Consider the following 20,524-nt stretch of genomic DNA (forward strand, 5'->3'; position numbering starts at 1 on the left):
TCAAAATGGCGGCCTTGAACGTCATTTTGATAGTCATTTCTTGAAACTACGCGAAATTTTCTTTAAAATGAGGTGCAAGTCAATATTTTGACAGGAAATTCAAAATGGCGGCCCGGAACGTCATTTTGACAGTCATTTCTTGAAACTACGCAAAATTTCTTTTAAAATGAGGTGCGAGTCAATATTTTGACAGGAAATTCAAAATGGCGGCCCGGAACGTCATTTTGACAGTCATTTCTTGAAACTACACGAAATTTTCTTTAAAATGAGGTGCAAGTCAATATTTTGACAGGAAATTCAAAATGGCGGCCCGGAACGTCATTTTGACAGTCATTTCTTGAAACTACGCAAAATTTCTTTTAAAATGAGGTGCGAGTCAATATTTTGACAGGAAATTCAAAATGGCGGCCCGGAACGTCATTTTGACAGTCATTTCTTGAAACTACGCGAAATTTCCTTTAAAATGAGGTGCAAGTCAATATTTTGACAGGAAATTCAAAATGGCGGCCTTGAACGTCATTTTGACAGTCATTTCTTGAAACTACGCAAAATTTCCTTTAAAATGAGGTGCGAGTCAATATTTTGACAGGAAATTCAAAATGGCGGCCTTAAACGTCATTTTGACAGTCATTTCTTGAAACTACGCGAAATTTCCTTTAAAATGAGGTGCAAGTCAATATTTTGACAGAAAATTCAAAATGGCGGCCTTGAACGTCATTTTGATAGTCATTTCTTGAAACTACGCGAAATTTCCTTTAAAATGAGGTGCAAGTCAATATTTTGACAGAAAATTCAAAATGGCGGCCTGAAACGCCATTTTGTCAGCCATTTCTTGAAACTACGCGAAATTTCCTTTAAAATGAGGTGCAAGTCAATATTTTGACAGAAAATTCAAAATGGTGGCCTTGAACGTCATTTTGACAGTCATTTCTTGAAACTACGCGAAATTTCCTTTAAAATGAGGTGCAAGTCAATATTTTGACAGAAAATTCAAAATGGCGGCCTTGAACGTCATTTTGACAGTCATTTCTTGAAACTACGCGAAATTTCCTTTAAAATGAGGTGCAAGTCAATATTTTGACAGAAAATTCAAAATGGCGGCAAGGAACTGTCAAAAAATACAACTTTTTTATTTGTCAAGTTACAGTTGACGTCTCGGTGTCATTTTATGTTAGAATTTCCTGGAAAAGACGCTGGTGCAGTCGATTTTTTGATATCTCAAAAACTAACAGAGTTAGACTTGAAATTTAACAATTTAAATATTTCTTTGGCAGAAACTCGGTCGGATTAAGAGATACATGAAATCTGACTAAAAAATATTTATAATATGCTCGTAATATGTGATATTATGGTAAAAGAAATTTGACGCCCTCTAGTGGCCGAACGGTGTTATCAATCAACTCATGTGGGGATATTTTTGGAAAGCTTGAAATCTGCACTATCTTTTGTTTTCTATGACATTTTGACGTATCTTGTCAAGTAAGGGAGTAAATTAGGGTGAAAGCAGCGGGTGTCTAAAAATGCGCGATGTTATGGTGAAGCAACTTTAACGCCCTCTAGCGGCCAAACGGTATGACCAATCAGCTCATGTGGGGACATTTTTAGAAAGCTTGAAATCTGCTCTATCTTTTGTTTTGTATGACATTTTGACGTATCTTGTCAAGTAAGGGAGTAATTTAGGGTGAAAGCAGCGGATGTCTAAATATTAGTGATTTTATGGTGAAGCAACTTTGACGCCCTCTAGCGGACAAACGGTATGACCAATCAACTCATGTTCGGACATTTTTGGAAAGCTTGTAATCTGCACTATCTTTTGTTTTCTATGACATTTTGACGTATCTTGTCAAATAACGGAGTAATTTAGATTCAAAGCAGCGAGTGTCACAAAATTTGTAATTTTTTAGTGAAGAAACTTTGACGGCCTCTAGCGGCCAAACGGCATGACCAATCAACTCAAGGGGGGATATTTTTGGGAAGCTTGAAACCTGCTCTATCTTTTGTTTTCTATGACATTTTGACGTATCTTGTCAAGTAAGGGAGTAAATTAGAAAAAAATAAAAAAAATCAAAAAATCGAGTTTATACTCGTTTTCGACTAATTTGAGGTCGGCAATTCCAATGGAACCAAAACGAAGCGTGTAACGTGCACCCAAACAAAATGACTAACCTGAAGATGTTCCAGTAAGGCCCCGCTGGTGTCGAATTGCGCCGCGCACTCGTTCCAACGACATCGTCCGCCCCCATTGACGTGCGGCGACGCTTTACCACTCTCGGCGCTTTTGTCTTTTGTTTTTTGGTGTTGCACTGCTGGAAACCTACGCGCACCACGATTCGGCCAAAAAAAAATGTGAATTAATATAGAAACAAGATGCGCACGCCACTGACCTGATTGTCTTTGGTTGCGATAGGATCGGCGACTTTTTGGGCGGCTCGGCGATTGGTTCGTCGACGCAAACCTCCAAACTGCCGCGACTGGATACGCCACTGTCCGAATCGGCGGGCGATGGCGATTTCTGATTGGCTACAACAAAAAACAAAATCATCCTCAAATACACGAAAAAAAACACCGAAAAAAAACCACCTAATTGAGCCGAATACTTTAAGTAAAGCAAATCACGTGTTTTTGCCTCTAACGTGCGACGTTTTCTGAGATTCATGACGAAACTATCCCTAAATTGCGGTACTACCTACTACTGAACTAAGAAATGCTTGGTACGGTACCGGGTGGTTTATTACCATCCCCTTTCCCTTTACACCAATAAAATCTTAATGAGTTTTACTTTCTGCAGAAAGGTAGGACCAACATAACCTGAAAAATGCCTTTTTGCCTACAAAATGCCTCAAACTGGCTTGAAATTATTTCAACTGCTTGCAGGACACCTTCAAATGTTTTCTGCATTCTTAAACTCAGTTTCTCAACGTCCTCGGTATTGAGATAATTGCAAATCTTGAGATTGATTGTTTTAATGGTCACGTGACAGTTTTTAGGTTACAATGTAAAGGTTTTGACACTTGATTTGACCTTGTGGCCGAAAGCTGCAAATTTCGATTTTCTAAGGTCACTGGTGACTGTTTTTCCAAATTGTGACAAGCGAAAAATATATTTTGACATTGACATTGTTAAAAACCACGGTCACGTGACCTTGAAAACCGCAGTTTGAAAAATGGTAAATTACATTTTAGACAGTTGCTGAAATTGTAAAAGACACGTCACGTGACGTTGATAATGTAATTTTGAGCTTGCAACACTGTAAAAGCCAGTAGACATTGTCAAAAACAATCACGTGACCGTATGCTCTATCTTTTGTTTTCTATCACATTTTGACGTAACTTGTCAAAAAAGAGAGTAATTTAGGGTCAAAGCAACCAGTGTCACAAAATACGTGATTTTATGGTGAAGGAACTTTAGCGCCCTCTAGTGGCCAAACGGTGTGATCAATCAAGTCATGTGCGGGCATTTTTGGAAAGCTTGACATCTGATCTATCTTTTGTTTTCTATGACATTTTGACGTAATTTGTCAAATAACGGAGTAATTTAGGGTCAAAACCACGTGTCAAAAAATATGTGATTTTATGGTGAAGGCCCTCTAGTGGCCAAACGGTATGATCAATTAAGTCATGTGGGGATATTTTTGGAAAGCTTGAAATCTGCTCTATCTTTTGTTTTTTATGACATTTTGACGTATCTTGTCAAGTAAGGGAGTAAATTAGGGTGAAAGCAGCGGGTGTCTAAAAATGTGCGATTTTATGGTGAAGCAACTTTGACGCCCTCTAGCGGCCAAACGGTATGACCAATCAACTCATGGGGGGATATTTTTGGAAAGCTTGTAAACTGCTCTATCGTTTCTTTTCTATGACATTTTGACGTATCTTGTCAAGTAAGGGAGTAAATTAGGGTGAAAGCAGCGGGTGTCTAAAAATGTGCGATTTTATGGTGAAGCAACTTTAATGCCCTCTAGCGGCCAAACGGTATGATCAATTAAGTCATGTGGAGATATTTTTGGAAAGCTTGTAATCTGCACTATCTTTTGTTTTCTATGACATTTTGACGTATCTTGTCAAGTAAGGGAGTAAATTAGGGTGAAAGCAGCGGGTGTCTAAAAATGTGCGATTTTATGGTGAAGCAACTTTAATGCCCTCTAGCGGCCAAACGGTATGATCAATCAACTCATGGGGGGATATTTTTGGAAAGCTTGTAATCTGCTCTATCGTTTCTTTTCTATGACATTTTGACGTATCTTGTCAAGTAAGGGAGTAAATTAGGGTGAAAGCAGCGGGTGTCTAAAAATGTGCGATTATATGGTAAAGCAACTTTAATGCCCTCTAGCGGCCAAACGGTATGATCAATTAAGTCATGTGGGGATATTTTTGGAAAGCTTGTAAACTGCTCTATCGTTTCTTTTCTATGACATTTTGACGTATCTTGTCAAGTAAGGGAGTAAATTAGGGTGAAAGCAGCGGGTGTCTAAAAATGTGCGATTTTATGGTGAAGCAACTTTAATGCCCTCTAGCGGCCAAACGGTATGATCAATCAACTCATGGGGGGATATTTTTGGAAAGCTTGTAATCTGCTCTATCGTTTCTTTTCTATGACATTTTGACGTATCTTGTCAAGTAAGGGAGTAAATTAGGGTGAAAGCAGCGGGTGTCTAAAAATGTGCGATTTTATGGTAAAGCAACTTTAATGCCCTCTAGCGGCCAAATGGTATGATCAATTAAGTCATGTGGGGATATTTTTGGAAAGCTTGTAATCTGCTCTATCGTTTCTTTTCTATGACATTTTGACGTATCTTGTCAAGTAAGGGAGTAAATTAGGGTGAAAGCAGCGGGTGTCTAAAAATGTGCGATTTTATGGTGAAGCAACTTTAATGCCCTCTAGCGGCCAAACGGTATGATCAATTAAGTCATGTGGGGATATTTTTGGAAAGCTTGTAAACTGCTCTATCGTTTCTTTTCTATGACATTTTGACGTATCTTGTCAAGTAAGGGAGTAAATTAGGGTGAAAGCAGCGGGTGTCTAAAAATGTGCGACTTTATGGTGAAGCAACTTTAATGCCCTCTAGCGGCCAAACGGTATGATCAATCAACTCATGGGGGGATATTTTTGGAAAGCTTGAAATCTGCTCTAAATTTTGTTTTCTATGAAATTTTGACGTATCTTGTCAAGTAAGGGAGTAAATTAGGATGAAAGCAGCGGGTGTCTAAAAATGTGCGATTTTATGGTAAAGCAACTTTAATGCCCTCTAGCGGCCAAATGGTATGATCAATTAAGTCATGTGGGGATATTTTTGGAAAGCTTGTAATCTGCTCTATCGTTTCTTTTCTATGACATTTTGACGTATCTTGACAAGTAAGGGAGTAAATTAGGGTGAAAGCAGCGGTTGTCTAAAAATGTGCGATTTTATGGTGAAGCAACTTTGACGCCCTCTAGCGGCCAAACGGTATGACCAATCAACTCATGGGGGGATATTTTTGGAAAGCTTGTAAACTGCTCTATCGTTTCTTTTCTATGACATTTTGACGTATCTTGTCAAGTAAGGGAGTAAATTAGGGTGAAAGCAGCGGGTGTCTAAAAATGTGCGATTTTATGGTGAAGCAACTTTGACGCCCTCTAGCGGCCAAACGGTATGATCAATCAACTCATGGGGGGATATTTTTGGAAAGCTTGTAAACTGCTCTATCGTTTCTTTTCTATGACATTTTGACGTATCTTGTCAAGTAAGGGAGTAAATTAGGGTGAAAGCAGCGGGTGTCTAAAAATGTGCGACTTTATGGTGAAGCAACTTTAATGCCCTCTAGCGGCCAAACGGTATGATCAATTAAGTCATGTGGGGATATTTTTGGAAAGCTTGTAATCTGCACTATCTTTTGTTTTCTATGACATTTTGACGTATCTTGTCAAGTAAGGGAGTAAATTAGGGTGAAAGCAGCGGGTGTCTAAAAATGTGCGATTTTATGGTGAAGCAACTTTAATGCCCTCTAGCGGCCAAACGGTATGATCAATCAACTCATGGGGGGATATTTTTGGAAAGCTTGTAATCTGCTCTATCGTTTCTTTTCTATGACATTTTGACGTATCTTGTCAAGTAAGGGAGTAAATTAGGGTGAAAGCAGCGGGTGTCTAAAAATGTGCGATTTTATGGTGAAGCAACTTTGACGCCCTCTAGGGCCAAACGGTATGACCAATCAACTCATGGGGGGATATTTTTGGAAAGCTTGTAATCTGCTCTATCGTTTCTTTTCTATGACATTTTGACGTATCTTGTCAAGTAAGGGAGTAAATTAGGGTGAAAGCAGCGGGTGTCTAAAAATGTGCGATTTTATGGTGAAGCAACTTTAATGCCCTCTAGCGGCCAAACGGTATGATCAATTAAGTCATGTGGGGATATTTTTGGAAAGCTTGAAATCTGCTCTAAATTTTGTTTTCTATGAAATTTTGACGTATCTTGTCAAGTAAGGGAGTAAATTAGGGTGAAAGCAGCGGGTGTCTAAAAATGTGCGACTTTATGGTGAAGCAACTTTAATGCCCTCTAGCGGCCAAACGGTATGATCAATCAACTCATGGGGGGATATTTTTGGAAAGCTTGAAATCTGCTCTAAATTTTGTTTTCTATGAAATTTTGACGTATCTTGTCAAGTAAGGGAGTAAATTAGGGTGAAAGCAGCGGGTGTCTAAAAATGTGCGATTTTATGGTGAAGCAACTTTGACGCCCTCTAGGGCCAAACGGTATGACCAATCAACTCATGGGGGGATATTTTTGGAAAGCTTGTAAACTGCTCTATCGTTTCTTTTCTATGACATTTTGACGTATCTTGTCAAGTAAGGGAGTAAATTAGGGTGAAAGCAGCGGTTGTCTAAAAATGTGCGATTTTATGGTGAAGCAACTTTGACGCCCTCTAGCGGCCAAACAGTATGATCAATTAAGTCATGTGGGGATATTTTTGGAAAGCTTGAAATCTGCTCTATCCTTTGTTTTCTATGACATTTTGCCGTATCTTGTCAAATGAGGGAGTAATTTAGGGTGAAAGCAAAACTCACCTTGATTCCGAGAGGGCGTTCGGTCGGGCGGTTTTTCCGGCTTCGACTGACATTCCTCCGTCCGGCCGGTCGGTTCATCGGTTCTCTTGAAGAGGACGCCACCGTCCGCGCGAGTCTGCGGCTGCGTCGCGGTTGGCGTTGACGCGAACCCATTCGCGTCCGCCATCTTGGGCCGGGCGGACAGTACCGTGGGCAGGGCGGTGTCGACGCTGAGCAGCCGCGAGGGCAACACGAACGCGTTCAGTTTGACGCAATTGAGGGTGGCAAACTGGGGCAGAAACAGGTTGTCGGGCGGTTTCGCGGTTTTGGCATGAAGATACGTCAGGTTGGAGGGAAAAGCCACGGGAGCGGCAATCACGGGAGCGAATTGGTACAAATTGTTCGTCACGTGATCGGGTTGGGACATTTTGCTGGGAGCGGGTAGAATTTTTCTAGGAGCCCCGCCCACGTTTCGGGTTTTCACCAGTTTCGGGGTGGCGTTGCGTCGATTATCGCTGCAACTCAATTTTTGGCTGATTATCGCTATTTTACCGATTCCCGGTGGTTTCGATTTTGCTAGATCCTTCCTCAGGCTGTGCTTCTTGAAGTACTCGGTGATTTTGCCCTGTTGCATTTTGGGCGGCGCCTGGGCGGTTTTGTAGTTGTGATTGCGCGTGGCAATCTTGACCGATTCGGTCCACAGCCAAGGCGGGTGGTGGGCGGTCTGGGCGGGCGGCATCCTGGGCGGCGGATGGTGGTGGAGGGGCGCGGCCACTCCCGAGTCCTCCGAGTGATTGGAGGCGGTGCTGAAGGGCGAACCGGGATCGGTGATGTCGCTCGATGCCGTGCTGCTGCCGCTACAGTCCGTGCAGCTCAGTACTGCCACTCCACTACAGAAAAAACAAAATGGCCAATCAGTACTAGTTCTAGACAAACTGGCGGAGGAATTGGCAACAACGTAACCAACGAGACATTTTTAGCAAAATAGGCTTTTAAGGGGCTAGATCTCTCTCTCTCTCTCTCTCTCATACGCTAGTTAAGGCGTTCCACACAAAAAGACCCGAAATACTCAAGGACAGCAATTTTGGGTTTCAGTCAGGTAAAAAGATTGTTTCCATCCTTCTTCCCAAGCCATATTTACACACACCTGTTCTTTCAATACGGTTGCCACAGCACGTTTCACTCAGAACAAAAAACCTACAATATCTATACTGGAATATTCTATTCTATATAGATATAGATAACACGTAGATAAGGGGCCAAAATGTCTACTGGCTACCGGGAGGTTAGAGGACCATGCTTAGTATAGGCCGCCTTTACACTATACAATAAAACTTCAATTCCCCCCCCCCCCAACCCTCAAGCCCTACTCTACACTATACCAATCCCTTCCACCCTAAACGCGACCAATCCGGACGCAGTGACGGCTCGTCACAGCTGACTAGAATAAATAACCCGCGCACGGTCGCCAAAACTGTCAGAAGCATCTAGCAGGTATTTTAAACTGGTCGGAAACATTCTAATGCACATCTCAAACTAACGGAAGGTTCTAGTAATGATTAGAATGTGCCACAAGCTTCCAGCAGACCTATTAAATGAGCCAAAGGCCTCTAAAACATTCTAAGAGGCATCTTCAAGTGCCAGAAGCTTCTGATAAGGCTTAGAATGTGCCAGAAGCCTCTAGCAGATATTTTAAACTGGTCAGAGGCCTCTAAAACATTCTAATGCACATCTTAAACTAACGGAAGGTTCTAATAATGATTAGAATGTGCCACAAGCTTCCAGCAGACATAATAAATGTGCCAAAAGCCTCTGTAACATTCTAATAAACATCTTCAAGTGCCAGAAGGTTCTGATAATGATTAGAATGTGCCACAAGCTTCTAGCAGACATAATAAATGTGCCAAAGGCCTCTGAAACATTCTAAGCGGCATCTTAAAGTGCCAGAAGCTTCTAATAACGATTAGAATGTGCCACAAGCTTCCAGCAGACATATTAAATGTGCCAAAGGCCTCTGAAGCATTCTAATAGACATCTTAAAGTGCCAGAAGGTTCTGATAACGATTAGAATGTGCCACAAGCTTTCAGCAGACATAATAAATGTGCCAAAAGCCTCTGAAACAATCTAATAGACATCTTCAAGTGCCAGAAGGTTCTAATAATGATTAGAATATGCCAGAAGCTTCCAGCAGACATAATAAATGTGCCAAAAGCCTCTGAAACAATCTAATAGACATCTTCAAGTGCCAGAAGGTTCTAATAATGATTAGAATGTGCCACAAGCTTCTAGCAGACATAATAAATGTGCCAAAGGCCTCTGTAACATTCTAATAGACATCTTCAAGTGCCAGAAGGTTCTAATAATGATTAGAATATGCCAGAAGCTTCCAGCAGACATAATAAATGTGCCAAAGGCCTCTGAAACATTCTAAGAGGCATCTTAAAGTGCCAGAAGGTTCTAATAATGATTAGAATGTGCCACAAACTTCTAGCAGACATAATAAATGTGCCAAAGGCCTCTGAAACATTCTAAGAGGCATCTTCAAGTGCCAGAAGGTTCTAATAATGATTAGAATGTGCCACAAACTTCTAGCAGACATAATAAATGTGCCAAAGGCCTCTGAAACATTCTAATAAACATCTTCAAGTGCCAGAAGGTTCTAATAATGATTAGAATGTGCCACAAGCTTCTAGCAGACATAATAAATGTGCCAAAGGCCTCTGAAACATTCTAATAAACATCTTCAAGTGCCAGAAGGTTCTAATAATGATTAGAATATGCCAGAAGCTTCCAGCAGACATAATAAATGTGCCAAAGGCCTCTGAAACATTCTAATAAACATCTTCAAGTGCCAGAAGGTTCTAATAATGATTAGAATGTGCCAGAAGCTTCCAGCAGACATAATAAATGTGCCAAAGGCCTCTGAAACATTCTAATAAACATCTTCAAGTGCCAGAAGGTTCTAATAATGATTAGAATGTGCCAGAAGCTTCCAGCAGACATAATAAATGTGCCAAAGGCCTCTGAAACATTCTAATAAACATCTTCAAGTGCCAGAAGGTTCTAATAATGATTAGAATGTGCCACAAGCTTCTAGCAGACATAATAAATGTGCCAAAGGCCTCTGTAACATTCTAATAGACATCTTCAAGTGCCAGAAGGTTCTAATAATGATTAGAATGTGCCACAAGCTTCTAGCAGACATAATAAATGTGCCAAAGGCCTCTGTAACATTCTAATAGACATCTTCAAGTGCCAGAAGGTTCTAATAATGATTAGAATATGCCAGAAGCTTCCAGCAGACATAATAAATGTGCCAAAGGCCTCTGAAACATTCTAAGCGGCATCTTAAAGTGCCAGAAGCTTCTAATAACGATTAGAATGTGCCACAAGCTTTCAGCAGACATAATAAATGTGCCAAAGGCCTCTGAAACATTCTAATAGACATCTTCAAGTGCCAGAAGGTTCTAATAATGATTAGAATATGCCAGAAGCTTCCAGCAGACATAATAAATGTGCCAAAGGCCTCTGAAACATTCTAAGCGGCATCTTAAAGTGCCAGAAGCTTCTAATAACGATTAGAATGTGCCACAAGCTTTCAGCAGACATAATAAATGTGCCAAAGGCCTCTGAAACATTCTAATAAACATCTTCAAGTGCCAGAAGGTTCTAATAATGATTAGAATGTGCCACAAGCTTCTAGCAGACATAATAAATGTGCCAAAGGCCTCTGTAACATTCTAATAGACATCTTCAAGTGCCAGAAGGTTCTAATAATGATTAGAATATGCCAGAAGCTTCCAGCAGACATAATAAATGTGCCAAAGGCCTCTGAAACATTCTAAGCGGCATCTTAAAGTGCCAGAAGCTTCTAATAACGATTAGAATGTGCCACAAGCTTTCAGCAGACATAATAAATGTGCCAAAGGCCTCTGAAACATTCTAATAAACATCTTCAAGTGCCAGAAGGTTCTAATAATGATTAGAATGTGCCACAAGCTTTCAGCAGACATAATAAATGTGCCAAAGGCCTCTGAAACATTCTAATAAACATCTTCAAGTGCCAGAAGGTTCTAATAATGATTAGAATGTGCCACAAGCTTCTAGCAGACATAATAAATGTGCCAAAGGCCTCTGAAACATTCTAATAGACATCTTCAAGTGCCAGAAGGTTCTAATAATGATTAGAATGTGCCACAAGCTTCTAGCAGACATAATAAATGTGCCAAAGGCCTCTGTAACATTCTAATAAACATCTTCAAGTGCCAGAAGGTTCTGATAATGATTAGAATGTGCCACAAGCTTTCAGCAGACATAATAAATGTGCCAAAGGCCTCTGAAACATTCTAATAAACATCTTCAAGTGCCAGAAGGTTCTGATAATGATTAGAATGTGCCACAAGCTTCTAGCAGACATAATAAATGTGCCAAAGGCCTCTGTAACATTCTAATAAACATCTTCAAGTGCCAGAAGGTTCTAATAATGATTAGAATGTGCCACAAGCTTCTAGCAGACATAATAAATGTGCCAAAGGCCTCTGTAACATTCTAATAAACATCTTCAAGTGCCAGAAGGTTCTGATAATGATTAGAATGTGCCACAAGCTTCTAGCAGACATAATAAATGTGCCAAAGGCCTCTGTAACATTCTAATAAACATCTTCAAGTGCCAGAAGGTTCTGATAATGATTAGAATGTGCCACAAGCTTCTAGCAGACATAATAAATGTGCCAAAGGCCTCTGTAACATTCTAATAAACATCTTCAAGTGCCAGAAGGTTCTAATAATGATTAGAATGTGCCACAAGCTTCTAGCAGACATAATAAATGTGCCAAAGGCCTCCGAAACATTCTAATAAACATCTTCAAGTGCCAGAAGGTTCTAATAATGATTAGAATGTGCCACAAGCTTCTAGCAGACATAATAAATGTGCCAAAGGCCTCTGAAACATTCTAATAAACATCTTCAAGTGCCAGAAGGTTCTAATAATGATTAGAATGTGCCACAAGCTTCTAGCAGACATAATAAATGTGCCAAAGGCCTCTGAAACATTCTAATAAACATCTTCAAGTGCCAGAAGGTTCTAATAATGATTAGAATGTGCCACAAGCTTCTAGCAGACATAATAAATGTGCCAAAGGCCTCCGAAACATTCTAATAAACATCTTCAAGTGCCAGAAGGTTCTAATAATGATTAGAATGTGCCACAAGCTTCTAGCAGACATAATAAATGTGCCAAAGGCCTCTGAAACATTCTAAGAGGCATCTTAAAGTGCCAGAAGGTTCTAATAATGATTAGAATGTGCCACAAGCTTCTAGCAGACATAATAAATGTGTCAAATGCCTCTAAAACATTCTAAGAGGCATCTTAAAGTGCCAGAAGCTTCTGATAAGGCTTAGAATGTGCCAGAAGCCTCTAGCAGATATTTTAAACTGGTCAGAGGCCTCTAAAACATTCTAATGCACATCTTAAACTAACAGAAGGTTCTAATAATGATTAGAATGTGCCACAAGCTTCCAGCAGACATAATAAATGTGCCAAAAGCCTCTGTAACATTCTAATGCACATCTTAAACTAACGGAAGGTTCTAATAATGATTAGAATGTGCCACAAGCTTCTAGCAGACATAATAAATGTGCCAAAGGCCTCTGAAACATTCTAAGAGGCATCTTAAAGTGCCAGAAGGTTCTAATAATGATTAGAATGTGCCAGAAGCTTCCAGCAGACATAATAAATGTGCCAAAGGCCTCTGTAACAATCTAATAGACATCTTCAAGTGCCAGAAGGTTCTAATAATGATTAGAATGTGCCAGAAGCTTCCAGCAGACATATTAAATGTGTCAAAAGCCTCTGAAACATTCTAATTCACTTTAGAGTTATTGAAGCACTTGAGACAGTTTTCGGCCTGTAGCTCCCTTAAATGGCCCTTTAGGGCAAAAATCCTTAGAAGCAATCTTGTAGAGCGTAAAATTTCCTACAACTCTCCTTATTTGCACTTTTGTCGTAGCTCCGCAAATAACGGAGCTACGCGTCCATTGAAACGTGGCAACTCTGTCTCGAAAACAGCGCCACCCCAAAAATCCAATTTTAAGGTTATGCAACCTTCATTTTTTTTTTACGGCCTTGACTTTGGTCCAAGGCTAAGCCAGATTGTTGGCGAAAACAAAATGGCGCCACCAACAGGTGTCGAAAACAAAAAAAAAAAACAAACCGGCTAGATCCAGTCAACTGGACTTGACCTGGGTTAAGGTAGGTCGAGCTGTTGTTGTTATTAATAAAAAAAATAAATACCGAGCGTTTCGTCACCACTTGGCCAAGCGAAATTCGTCGATTTTGACCTTGAACGTTTGGCGCAATTGATTCGCGTTTTTACAGTTTGTTTTCGAGCGAGAATAATTGAACGGAAATAACACGTGGAACAATCAGTCACTTCCCTTCCACCCGCGATTATCGCTATTTTTGATAACGGCCGCCATCTTGAAAGTACACTCCTTTGCGTCATCGTCAGTGTTTTGTTACTAACGCGAGCCACGCCCAAATGGTATCTGCCTGAAGCGCTTCCTTTTCCACATTTTACGCAATTACCAACTGTAATGGTACGTAATGGCGCCTGGCGCCATCTGTAATCAACTTTGTGGACAAAAACCACCACGTTGGGCGTCAAATTTGTAACGTTACACTCAGATCGACTTTTTAGGGTTAAAAATTAGTTTTTTTTGGTCAAAACTCGCTTAGTTTACGAGATATTATCAAACCAACCCCACCACTGTTTTTCCCGGGAAATTTTAACATAAAATGACACCGAGATGGGATTTGTACCTAATCAAACAAAAAAGTTGGGTTTTTTCGGCTTAACTACCAAACACCCTGTAACTTATTTATTTTCTCATTTGGACCCCTCGAGTGACCACTCGTTTCCTACTAAATCGAGGACGGGGAATCGAATTGTGCTGTCAGAATTCATCTACATTTCACTCAGATCGAGTTTTCAAGGAAATCAGGGTTAAAAACTAGTTTTTTTGTCAAAACTCGGTTAGTTTACTAGATATCGTGAAACCAACCCCACCACTGTTTTTCCCAGGAAATTTTAACATAAAATGACACCGAGATGGGATTTGTACCTAATCAAACAAAAAAGTTGGGATTTTCGGCTTAACTACCAAACACCCTGTAACTTATTTATTTTCTCATTTGGACCCCTCGAGTGACCACTCGTTTCCTACTAAATCGAGGACGGGGAATCGAACTGTGCTGTCAGAATTCATCTACATTTCACTCAGATCGAGTTTTCAAGGAAATCAGGGTTAAAAACTAGTTTTTTTGTCAAAACTCGGTTAGTTTACTAGATATCGTGAAACCAACCCCACCACTGTTTTTCCCAGGAAATTTTAACATAAAATGACACCGAGATGGGATTTGTACCTAATCAAACAAAAAAGTTGGGTTTTTTCGGCTTAACTACCAAACACCCTGTAACTTATTTATTTTTCCACTTGGACCCCTCGAGTGACCACTCGTTTCCTACTAAATCGAGGACGGGGAATCGAACTGTGCTGTCAGAATTCATCTACATTTCACTCAGATCGAGTTTTCAAGGAAATCAGGGTTAAAAACTAGTTTTTTTTGTCAAAACTCGGTTAGTTTACTAGATATCGTGAAACCAACTCCACCACTGTTTTTCCCGGTAAATTTTAACATAAAATGACACCGAGATGTGATTTGTACCTCATCAAACAAAAAAGTTGGGTTTTTTCGGCTTAACTACCAAACACCCTGTAACTTATTTATTTTCTCATTTGGACCCCTCGAGTGACCACTCGTTTCCTACTAAATCGAGGACGGGGAATCGAACTGTGCTGTCAGAATTCATCTACATTTCACTCAGATCGAGTTTTCAAGGAAATCAGGGTTAAAAACTAGTTTTTTTGTCAAAACTCGGTTAGTTTACTAGATATCGTGAAACCAACCCCACCACTGTTTTTCCCGGGAAATTTTAACATAAAATGACACCGAGATGTGATTTGTACCTTATTAAACAAATAAGTTGGGTTTTTTCGGCTTAACTACCAAACACCCTGTAACTTATTTATTTTTCCACTTGGACCCCTCGAGTGACCACTCGTTTCCTACTAAATCGAGGACGGGGAATCGAACTGTGCTGTCAGAATTCATCTACATTTCACTCAGATCGAGTTTTCAAGGAAATCAGGGTTAAAAACTAGTTTTTTTTGTCAAAACTCGGTTAGTTTACTAGATATCGTGAAACCAACCCCACCACTGTTTTTCCCGGTAAATTTTAACATAAAATGACACCGAGATGTGATTTGTACCTCATCAAACAAATAAGTTGGGTTTTTTCGGCTTAACTACCAAACACCCTGTAACTTATTTATTTTCTCATTTGGACCCCTCGAGTGACCACTCGTTTCCTACTAAATCGAGGACGGGGAATCGAACTGTGCTGTCAGAATTCATCTACATTTCACTCAGATCGAGTTTTCAAGGAAATCAGGGTTAAAAACTAGTTTTTTTGTCAAAACTCGGTTAGTTTACTAGATATCGTGAAACCAACCCCACCACTGTTTTTCCCGGGAAATTTTAACATAAAATGACACCGAGATGTGATTTGTACCTAATCAAACAAAAAAGTTGGGTTTTTTCGGCTTAACTACCAAACACCCTGTAACTTATTTATTTTCTCATTTGGACCCCTCGAGTGACCACTCGTTTCCTACTAAATCGAGGACGGGGAATCGAACTGTGCTGTCAGAATTCATCTACATTTCACTCAGATCGAGTTTTCAAGGAAATCAGGGTTAAAAACTAGTTTTTTTGTCAAAACTCGGTTAGTTTACTAGATATCGTGAAACCAACCCCACCACTGTTTTTCCCGGGAAATTTTAACATAAAATGACACCGAGATGTGATTTGTACCTAATCAAACAAAAAAGTTGGGTTTTTTCGGCTTAACTACCAAACACCCTGTAACTTATTTATTTTCTCATTTGGACCCCTCGAGTGACCACTCGTTTCCTACTAAATCGAGGACGGGGAATCGAACTGTGCTGTCAGAATTCATCTACATTTCACTCAGATCGAGTTTTCAAGGAAATCAGGGTTAAAAACTAGTTTTTTTTGTCAAAACTCGGTTAGTTTACTAGATATCGTGAAACCAACCCCACCACTGTTTTTCCCGGTAAATTTTAACATAAAATGACACCGAGATGTGATTTGTACCTCATCAAACAAATAAGTTGGGTTTTTTCGGCTTAACTACCAAACACCCTGTAACTTATTTATTTTCTCATTTGGACCCCTCGAGTGACCACTCGTTTCCTACTAAATCGAGGACGGGGAATCGAACTGTGTTGTCAGAATTCATCTACATTTCACTCAGATCGAGTTTTCAAGGAAATCAGGGTTAAAAACTAGTTTTTTTGTCAAAACTCGGTTAGTTTACTAGATATCGTGAAACCAACCCCACCACTGTTTTTCCCAGGAAATTTTAACATAAAATGACACCGAGATGTGATTTGTACCTAATCAAACAAAAAAGTTGGGGTTTTTCGGCTTAACTACCAAACACCCTGTAACTTATTTATTTTTCCACTCGGACCCCTCGAGTGACCACTCGTTTCCTACTAAATCGAGGACGGGGAATCGAATTGTGCTGTCAGAATTCATCTACATTTCACTCAGATCGAGTTTTCAAGGAAATCAGGGTTAAAAACTAGTTTTTTTTGTCAAAACTCGGTTAGTTTACTAGATATCGTGAAACCAACCCCACCACTGTTTTTCCCGGTAAATTTTAACATAAAATGACACCGAGATGTGATTTGTACCTCATCAAACAAATAAGTTGGGTTTTTTCGGCTTAACTACCAAACACCCTGTAACTTATTTATTTTCTCATTTGGACCCCTCGAGTGACCACTCGTTTCCTACTAAATCGAGGACGGGGAATCGAACTGTGTTGTCAGAATTCATCTACATTTCACTCAGATCGAGTTTTCAAGGAAATCAGGGTTAAAAACTAGTTTTTTTGTCAAAACTCGGTTAGTTTACTAGATATCGTGAAACCAACCCCACCACTGTTTTTCCCGGGAAATTTTAACATAAAATGACACCGAGATGGGATTTGTACCTAATCAAACAAAAAAGTTGGGTTTTTTCGGCTTAACTACCAAACACCCTGTAACTTATTTATTTTCTCATTTGGACCCCTCGAGTGACCACTCGTTTCCTACTAAATCGAGGACGGGGAATCGAACTGTGCTGTCAGAATTCATCTACATTTCACTCAGATCGAGTTTTCAAGGAAGGCAGGGTTAAAAACTAGTTTTTTTTGTCAAAACTCGGTTAGTTTACTAGATATCGTGAAACCAACCCCACCACTGTTTTTCCCAGGAAATTTTAACATAAAATGACACCGAGATGTGATTTGTACCTAATCAAACAAAAAAGTTGGGTTTTTTCGGCTTAACTACCAAACACCCTGTAACTTATTTATTTTCTCATTTGGACCCCTCGAGTGACCACTCGTTTCCTACTAAATCGAGGACGGGGAATCGAATTGTGCTGTCAGAATTCATCTACATTTCACTCAGATCGAGTTTTCAAGGAAATCAGGGTTAAAAACTAGTTTTTTTGTCAAAACTCGGTTAGTTTACTAGATATCGTGAAACCAACCCCACCACTGTTTTTCCCGGGAAATTTTAACATAAAATGACACCGAGATGTGATTTGTACCTCATCAAACAAAAAAGTTGGGTTTTTTCGGCTTAACTACCAAACACCCTGTAACTTATTTATTTTCTCATTTGGACCCCTCGAGTGACCACTCGTTTCCTACTAAATCGAGGACGGGGAATCGAACTGTGTTGTCAGAATTCACCTACGTTTCACTCAGATCGAGCATTCAAAGAAATTCAGTATCTCCAGAACTGATCTACCGTAAAGTGAACAAATCCGGTCTTGCATTGCAAAATTCGTCTCGGCGAATCGCGTCTGGCCCGAATTCATCAAAACAATATCGAAACAAAAACAAAAGAAAAAAAACAAGGGTAACCTTTGGAGAGAGAGAGAGGTGAACGAGCCGATCAAGGCCGACGTCCGACGAAAGAGGTTCAAGTTCGACGCAAGGTCCGTTGCACCACATTTTCTGTATTTTGATATTAAAAGTTACAGTAATTTCTGTTTTATAACATTTTGACAGCAACAAACTCAATCACGCACGTGACTGCACCGAGCTAAGTTGTACCGTTTGGCCGCCAGAGGTCGTCAAAATTGACAGTGCAAAACGTAAAGAACTAATCTAAGACAGAAGTGAATTTCCATATATATGACGTCACACTGTCACTTGAGAGTGCAACGGAACCGTCAGAGGTAGGGAGTTTTCTGTAAACGTGGCAACGCCGAGTTTAGCGCTTCGGGGGGGGAGCCCACGTGCTTCTAAAATAGAACGGAAGACGCCCGCGGCGCTGTTGCCGTTTCGCTCGCACTCAAACGACCTTCTATTTGGTACGTTGACCCGTCGTTGCGGTCGGGACGATTTAATGCGACGTTGCAGTACTATGCAACTTTTGTTAGAAAATTACATTCACACGCTCACCGAACGTTCCGTTACGTTTTCACTGCGAAACCAAAACAAAACAAAAAATATATTGACCAGACATTTAAAGCCCATTTCATTGGCTATCCATCGACATATAAAAGTTCACACCTTGTCAGTCAAATAAGGCAGGTAGAGAGGTTTAAACAAAGCAGTGCAAAAAAAATTGACAAAAAATTTAAGTCAAGTTTGAAGCCCTCTAGCGGTCAAACTACTGAACCAATCAGCCAATGTTGCCATATCACTGGAAAGCCCATTTCATTGGCTATCTATCGACATATAAAAGTTCACACCTTGTCAGTCAAATAAGGCAGGTAAAGAGGTTTAAACAAAATAGTGCAAAAAAAATTGACAAAAAATTTAAGTCAAGTTTGAAGCCCTCTAGTGGTCAAACTACTGAACCAATCAGCCAATGTTGCCATATCGTTGGAAAGCCCATTTCATTGGCTATCCATCGACATATAAAAGTTCACATCTTGTCAGTCAAATAAGGCAGGTAGAGAGGTTTAAACAAAATAGTGCAAAAAAATTTGACAAAAAATTTAAGTCAAGTTTGAAGCCCTCTAGCGGTCAAACTACTGAACCAATCAGCCAATGTTGCCATATCGTTGGAAAGCCCATTTCATTCGCTATCCATCGACATATAAAAGTTCACACCTTGTCAGTCAAATAAGGCAGGTAGAGAGGTTTAAACAAAGCAGTGCAAAAAAATTTGACAAAAAATTTAAGTCAAGTTTGAAGCCCTCTAGCGGTCAAACTACTGAACCAATCAGCCAATGTTGCCATATCGTTGGAAAGCCCATTTCATTGGCTATCTATCGACATATAAAAGTTCACACCTTGTCGGGCAATTAAGGCAGGTAGAGAGGTTTAAACAAAACAGTGCAAAAAAAATTTGACAGAAAATTTAAGTCAAGTTTGAAGCCCTCTAGCGGTCAAACTACTGAACCAATCAGCCAATGTTGCCATATCGTTGGAAAGCCCATTTCATTCGCTATCCATCGACATATAAAAGTTCACACCTTGTCAGTCAAATAAGGCAGGTAGAGAGGTTTAAACAAAGCAGTGCAAAAAAATTTGACAAAAAATTTAAGTCAAGTTTGAAGCCCTCTAGCGGTCAAACTACTGAACCAATCAGCCAATGTTGCCATATCGTTGGAAAGCCCATTTCATTGGCTATCTATCGACATATAAAAGTTCACACCTTGTCGGGCAATTAAGGCAGGTAGAGAGGTTTAAACAAAACAGTGCAAAAAAAATTTGACAGAAAATTTAAGTCAAGTTTGAAGCCCTCTAGCGGTCAAACTACTGAACCAATCAGCCAAAATTGCCATATCGTTGGAAAGCCCATTTCATTGGCTATCCATCGACATATAAAAGTTCACACCTTGTCAGTCAAATAAGGCAGGTAGAGAGGTTTAAACAAAGCAGTGCAAAAAAAATTGACAAAAAATTTAAGTCAAGTTTGAAGCCCTCTAGCGGTCAAACTACTGAACCAATCAGCCAATGTTGCCATATCGTTGGAAAGCCCATTTCATTGGCTATCCATCGACATATAAAAGTTCACACCTTGTCAGTCAAATAAGGCAGGTAGAGAGGTTTAAACAAAGCAGTGCAAAAAAATTTGACAGAAAATGTAAGTCAAGTTTGAAGCCCTCTAGCGGTCAAACTACTGAACCAATCAGCCAAAGTTGCCATATCACTGGAAAGCCCATTTCATTGGCTATCCATCGACATATAAAAGTTCACACCTTGTCAGTCAAATAGGGGCTAAATTTTATACTCAACTTACAATACATTATTAATACCATTTTTAATATAAACACAGTCACGTGACTGTTTTTGCAACCTCCACCAAACGAGTCACATGACTTTGAAAGATTTAAAGCAGTTT

General features: G+C 39.9%; 1 protein-coding gene across 1 annotated transcript in view; it reads right to left on the bottom strand.

Annotated features, from left to right (window-relative positions):
- jing (AE binding protein 2 jing) overlaps window positions 1-20,524 on the bottom strand; it is a 39,564-nt gene that overhangs the window by 9,539 nt on the left and 9,501 nt on the right. The window contains exons 2-4 of the mRNA XM_081993337.1: window positions 7,039-7,907; window positions 2,385-2,520; window positions 2,167-2,314 (exon numbers count right to left, since the gene is read on the bottom strand). Of these exons, the coding sequence (XP_081849463.1) occupies window positions 2,167-2,314; window positions 2,385-2,520; window positions 7,039-7,907 (1,153 nt within the window). The remainder of the gene's footprint in view (window positions 1-2,166; window positions 2,315-2,384; window positions 2,521-7,038; window positions 7,908-20,524) is intronic.

This window comes from Ips typographus, linkage group LG15, assembly GCF_016097725.1.
Source record: "Ips typographus isolate SLU linkage group LG15, UJ_Ityp_2.0, whole genome shotgun sequence".
Taxonomy (NCBI): domain Eukaryota; kingdom Metazoa; phylum Arthropoda; class Insecta; order Coleoptera; family Curculionidae; genus Ips; species Ips typographus.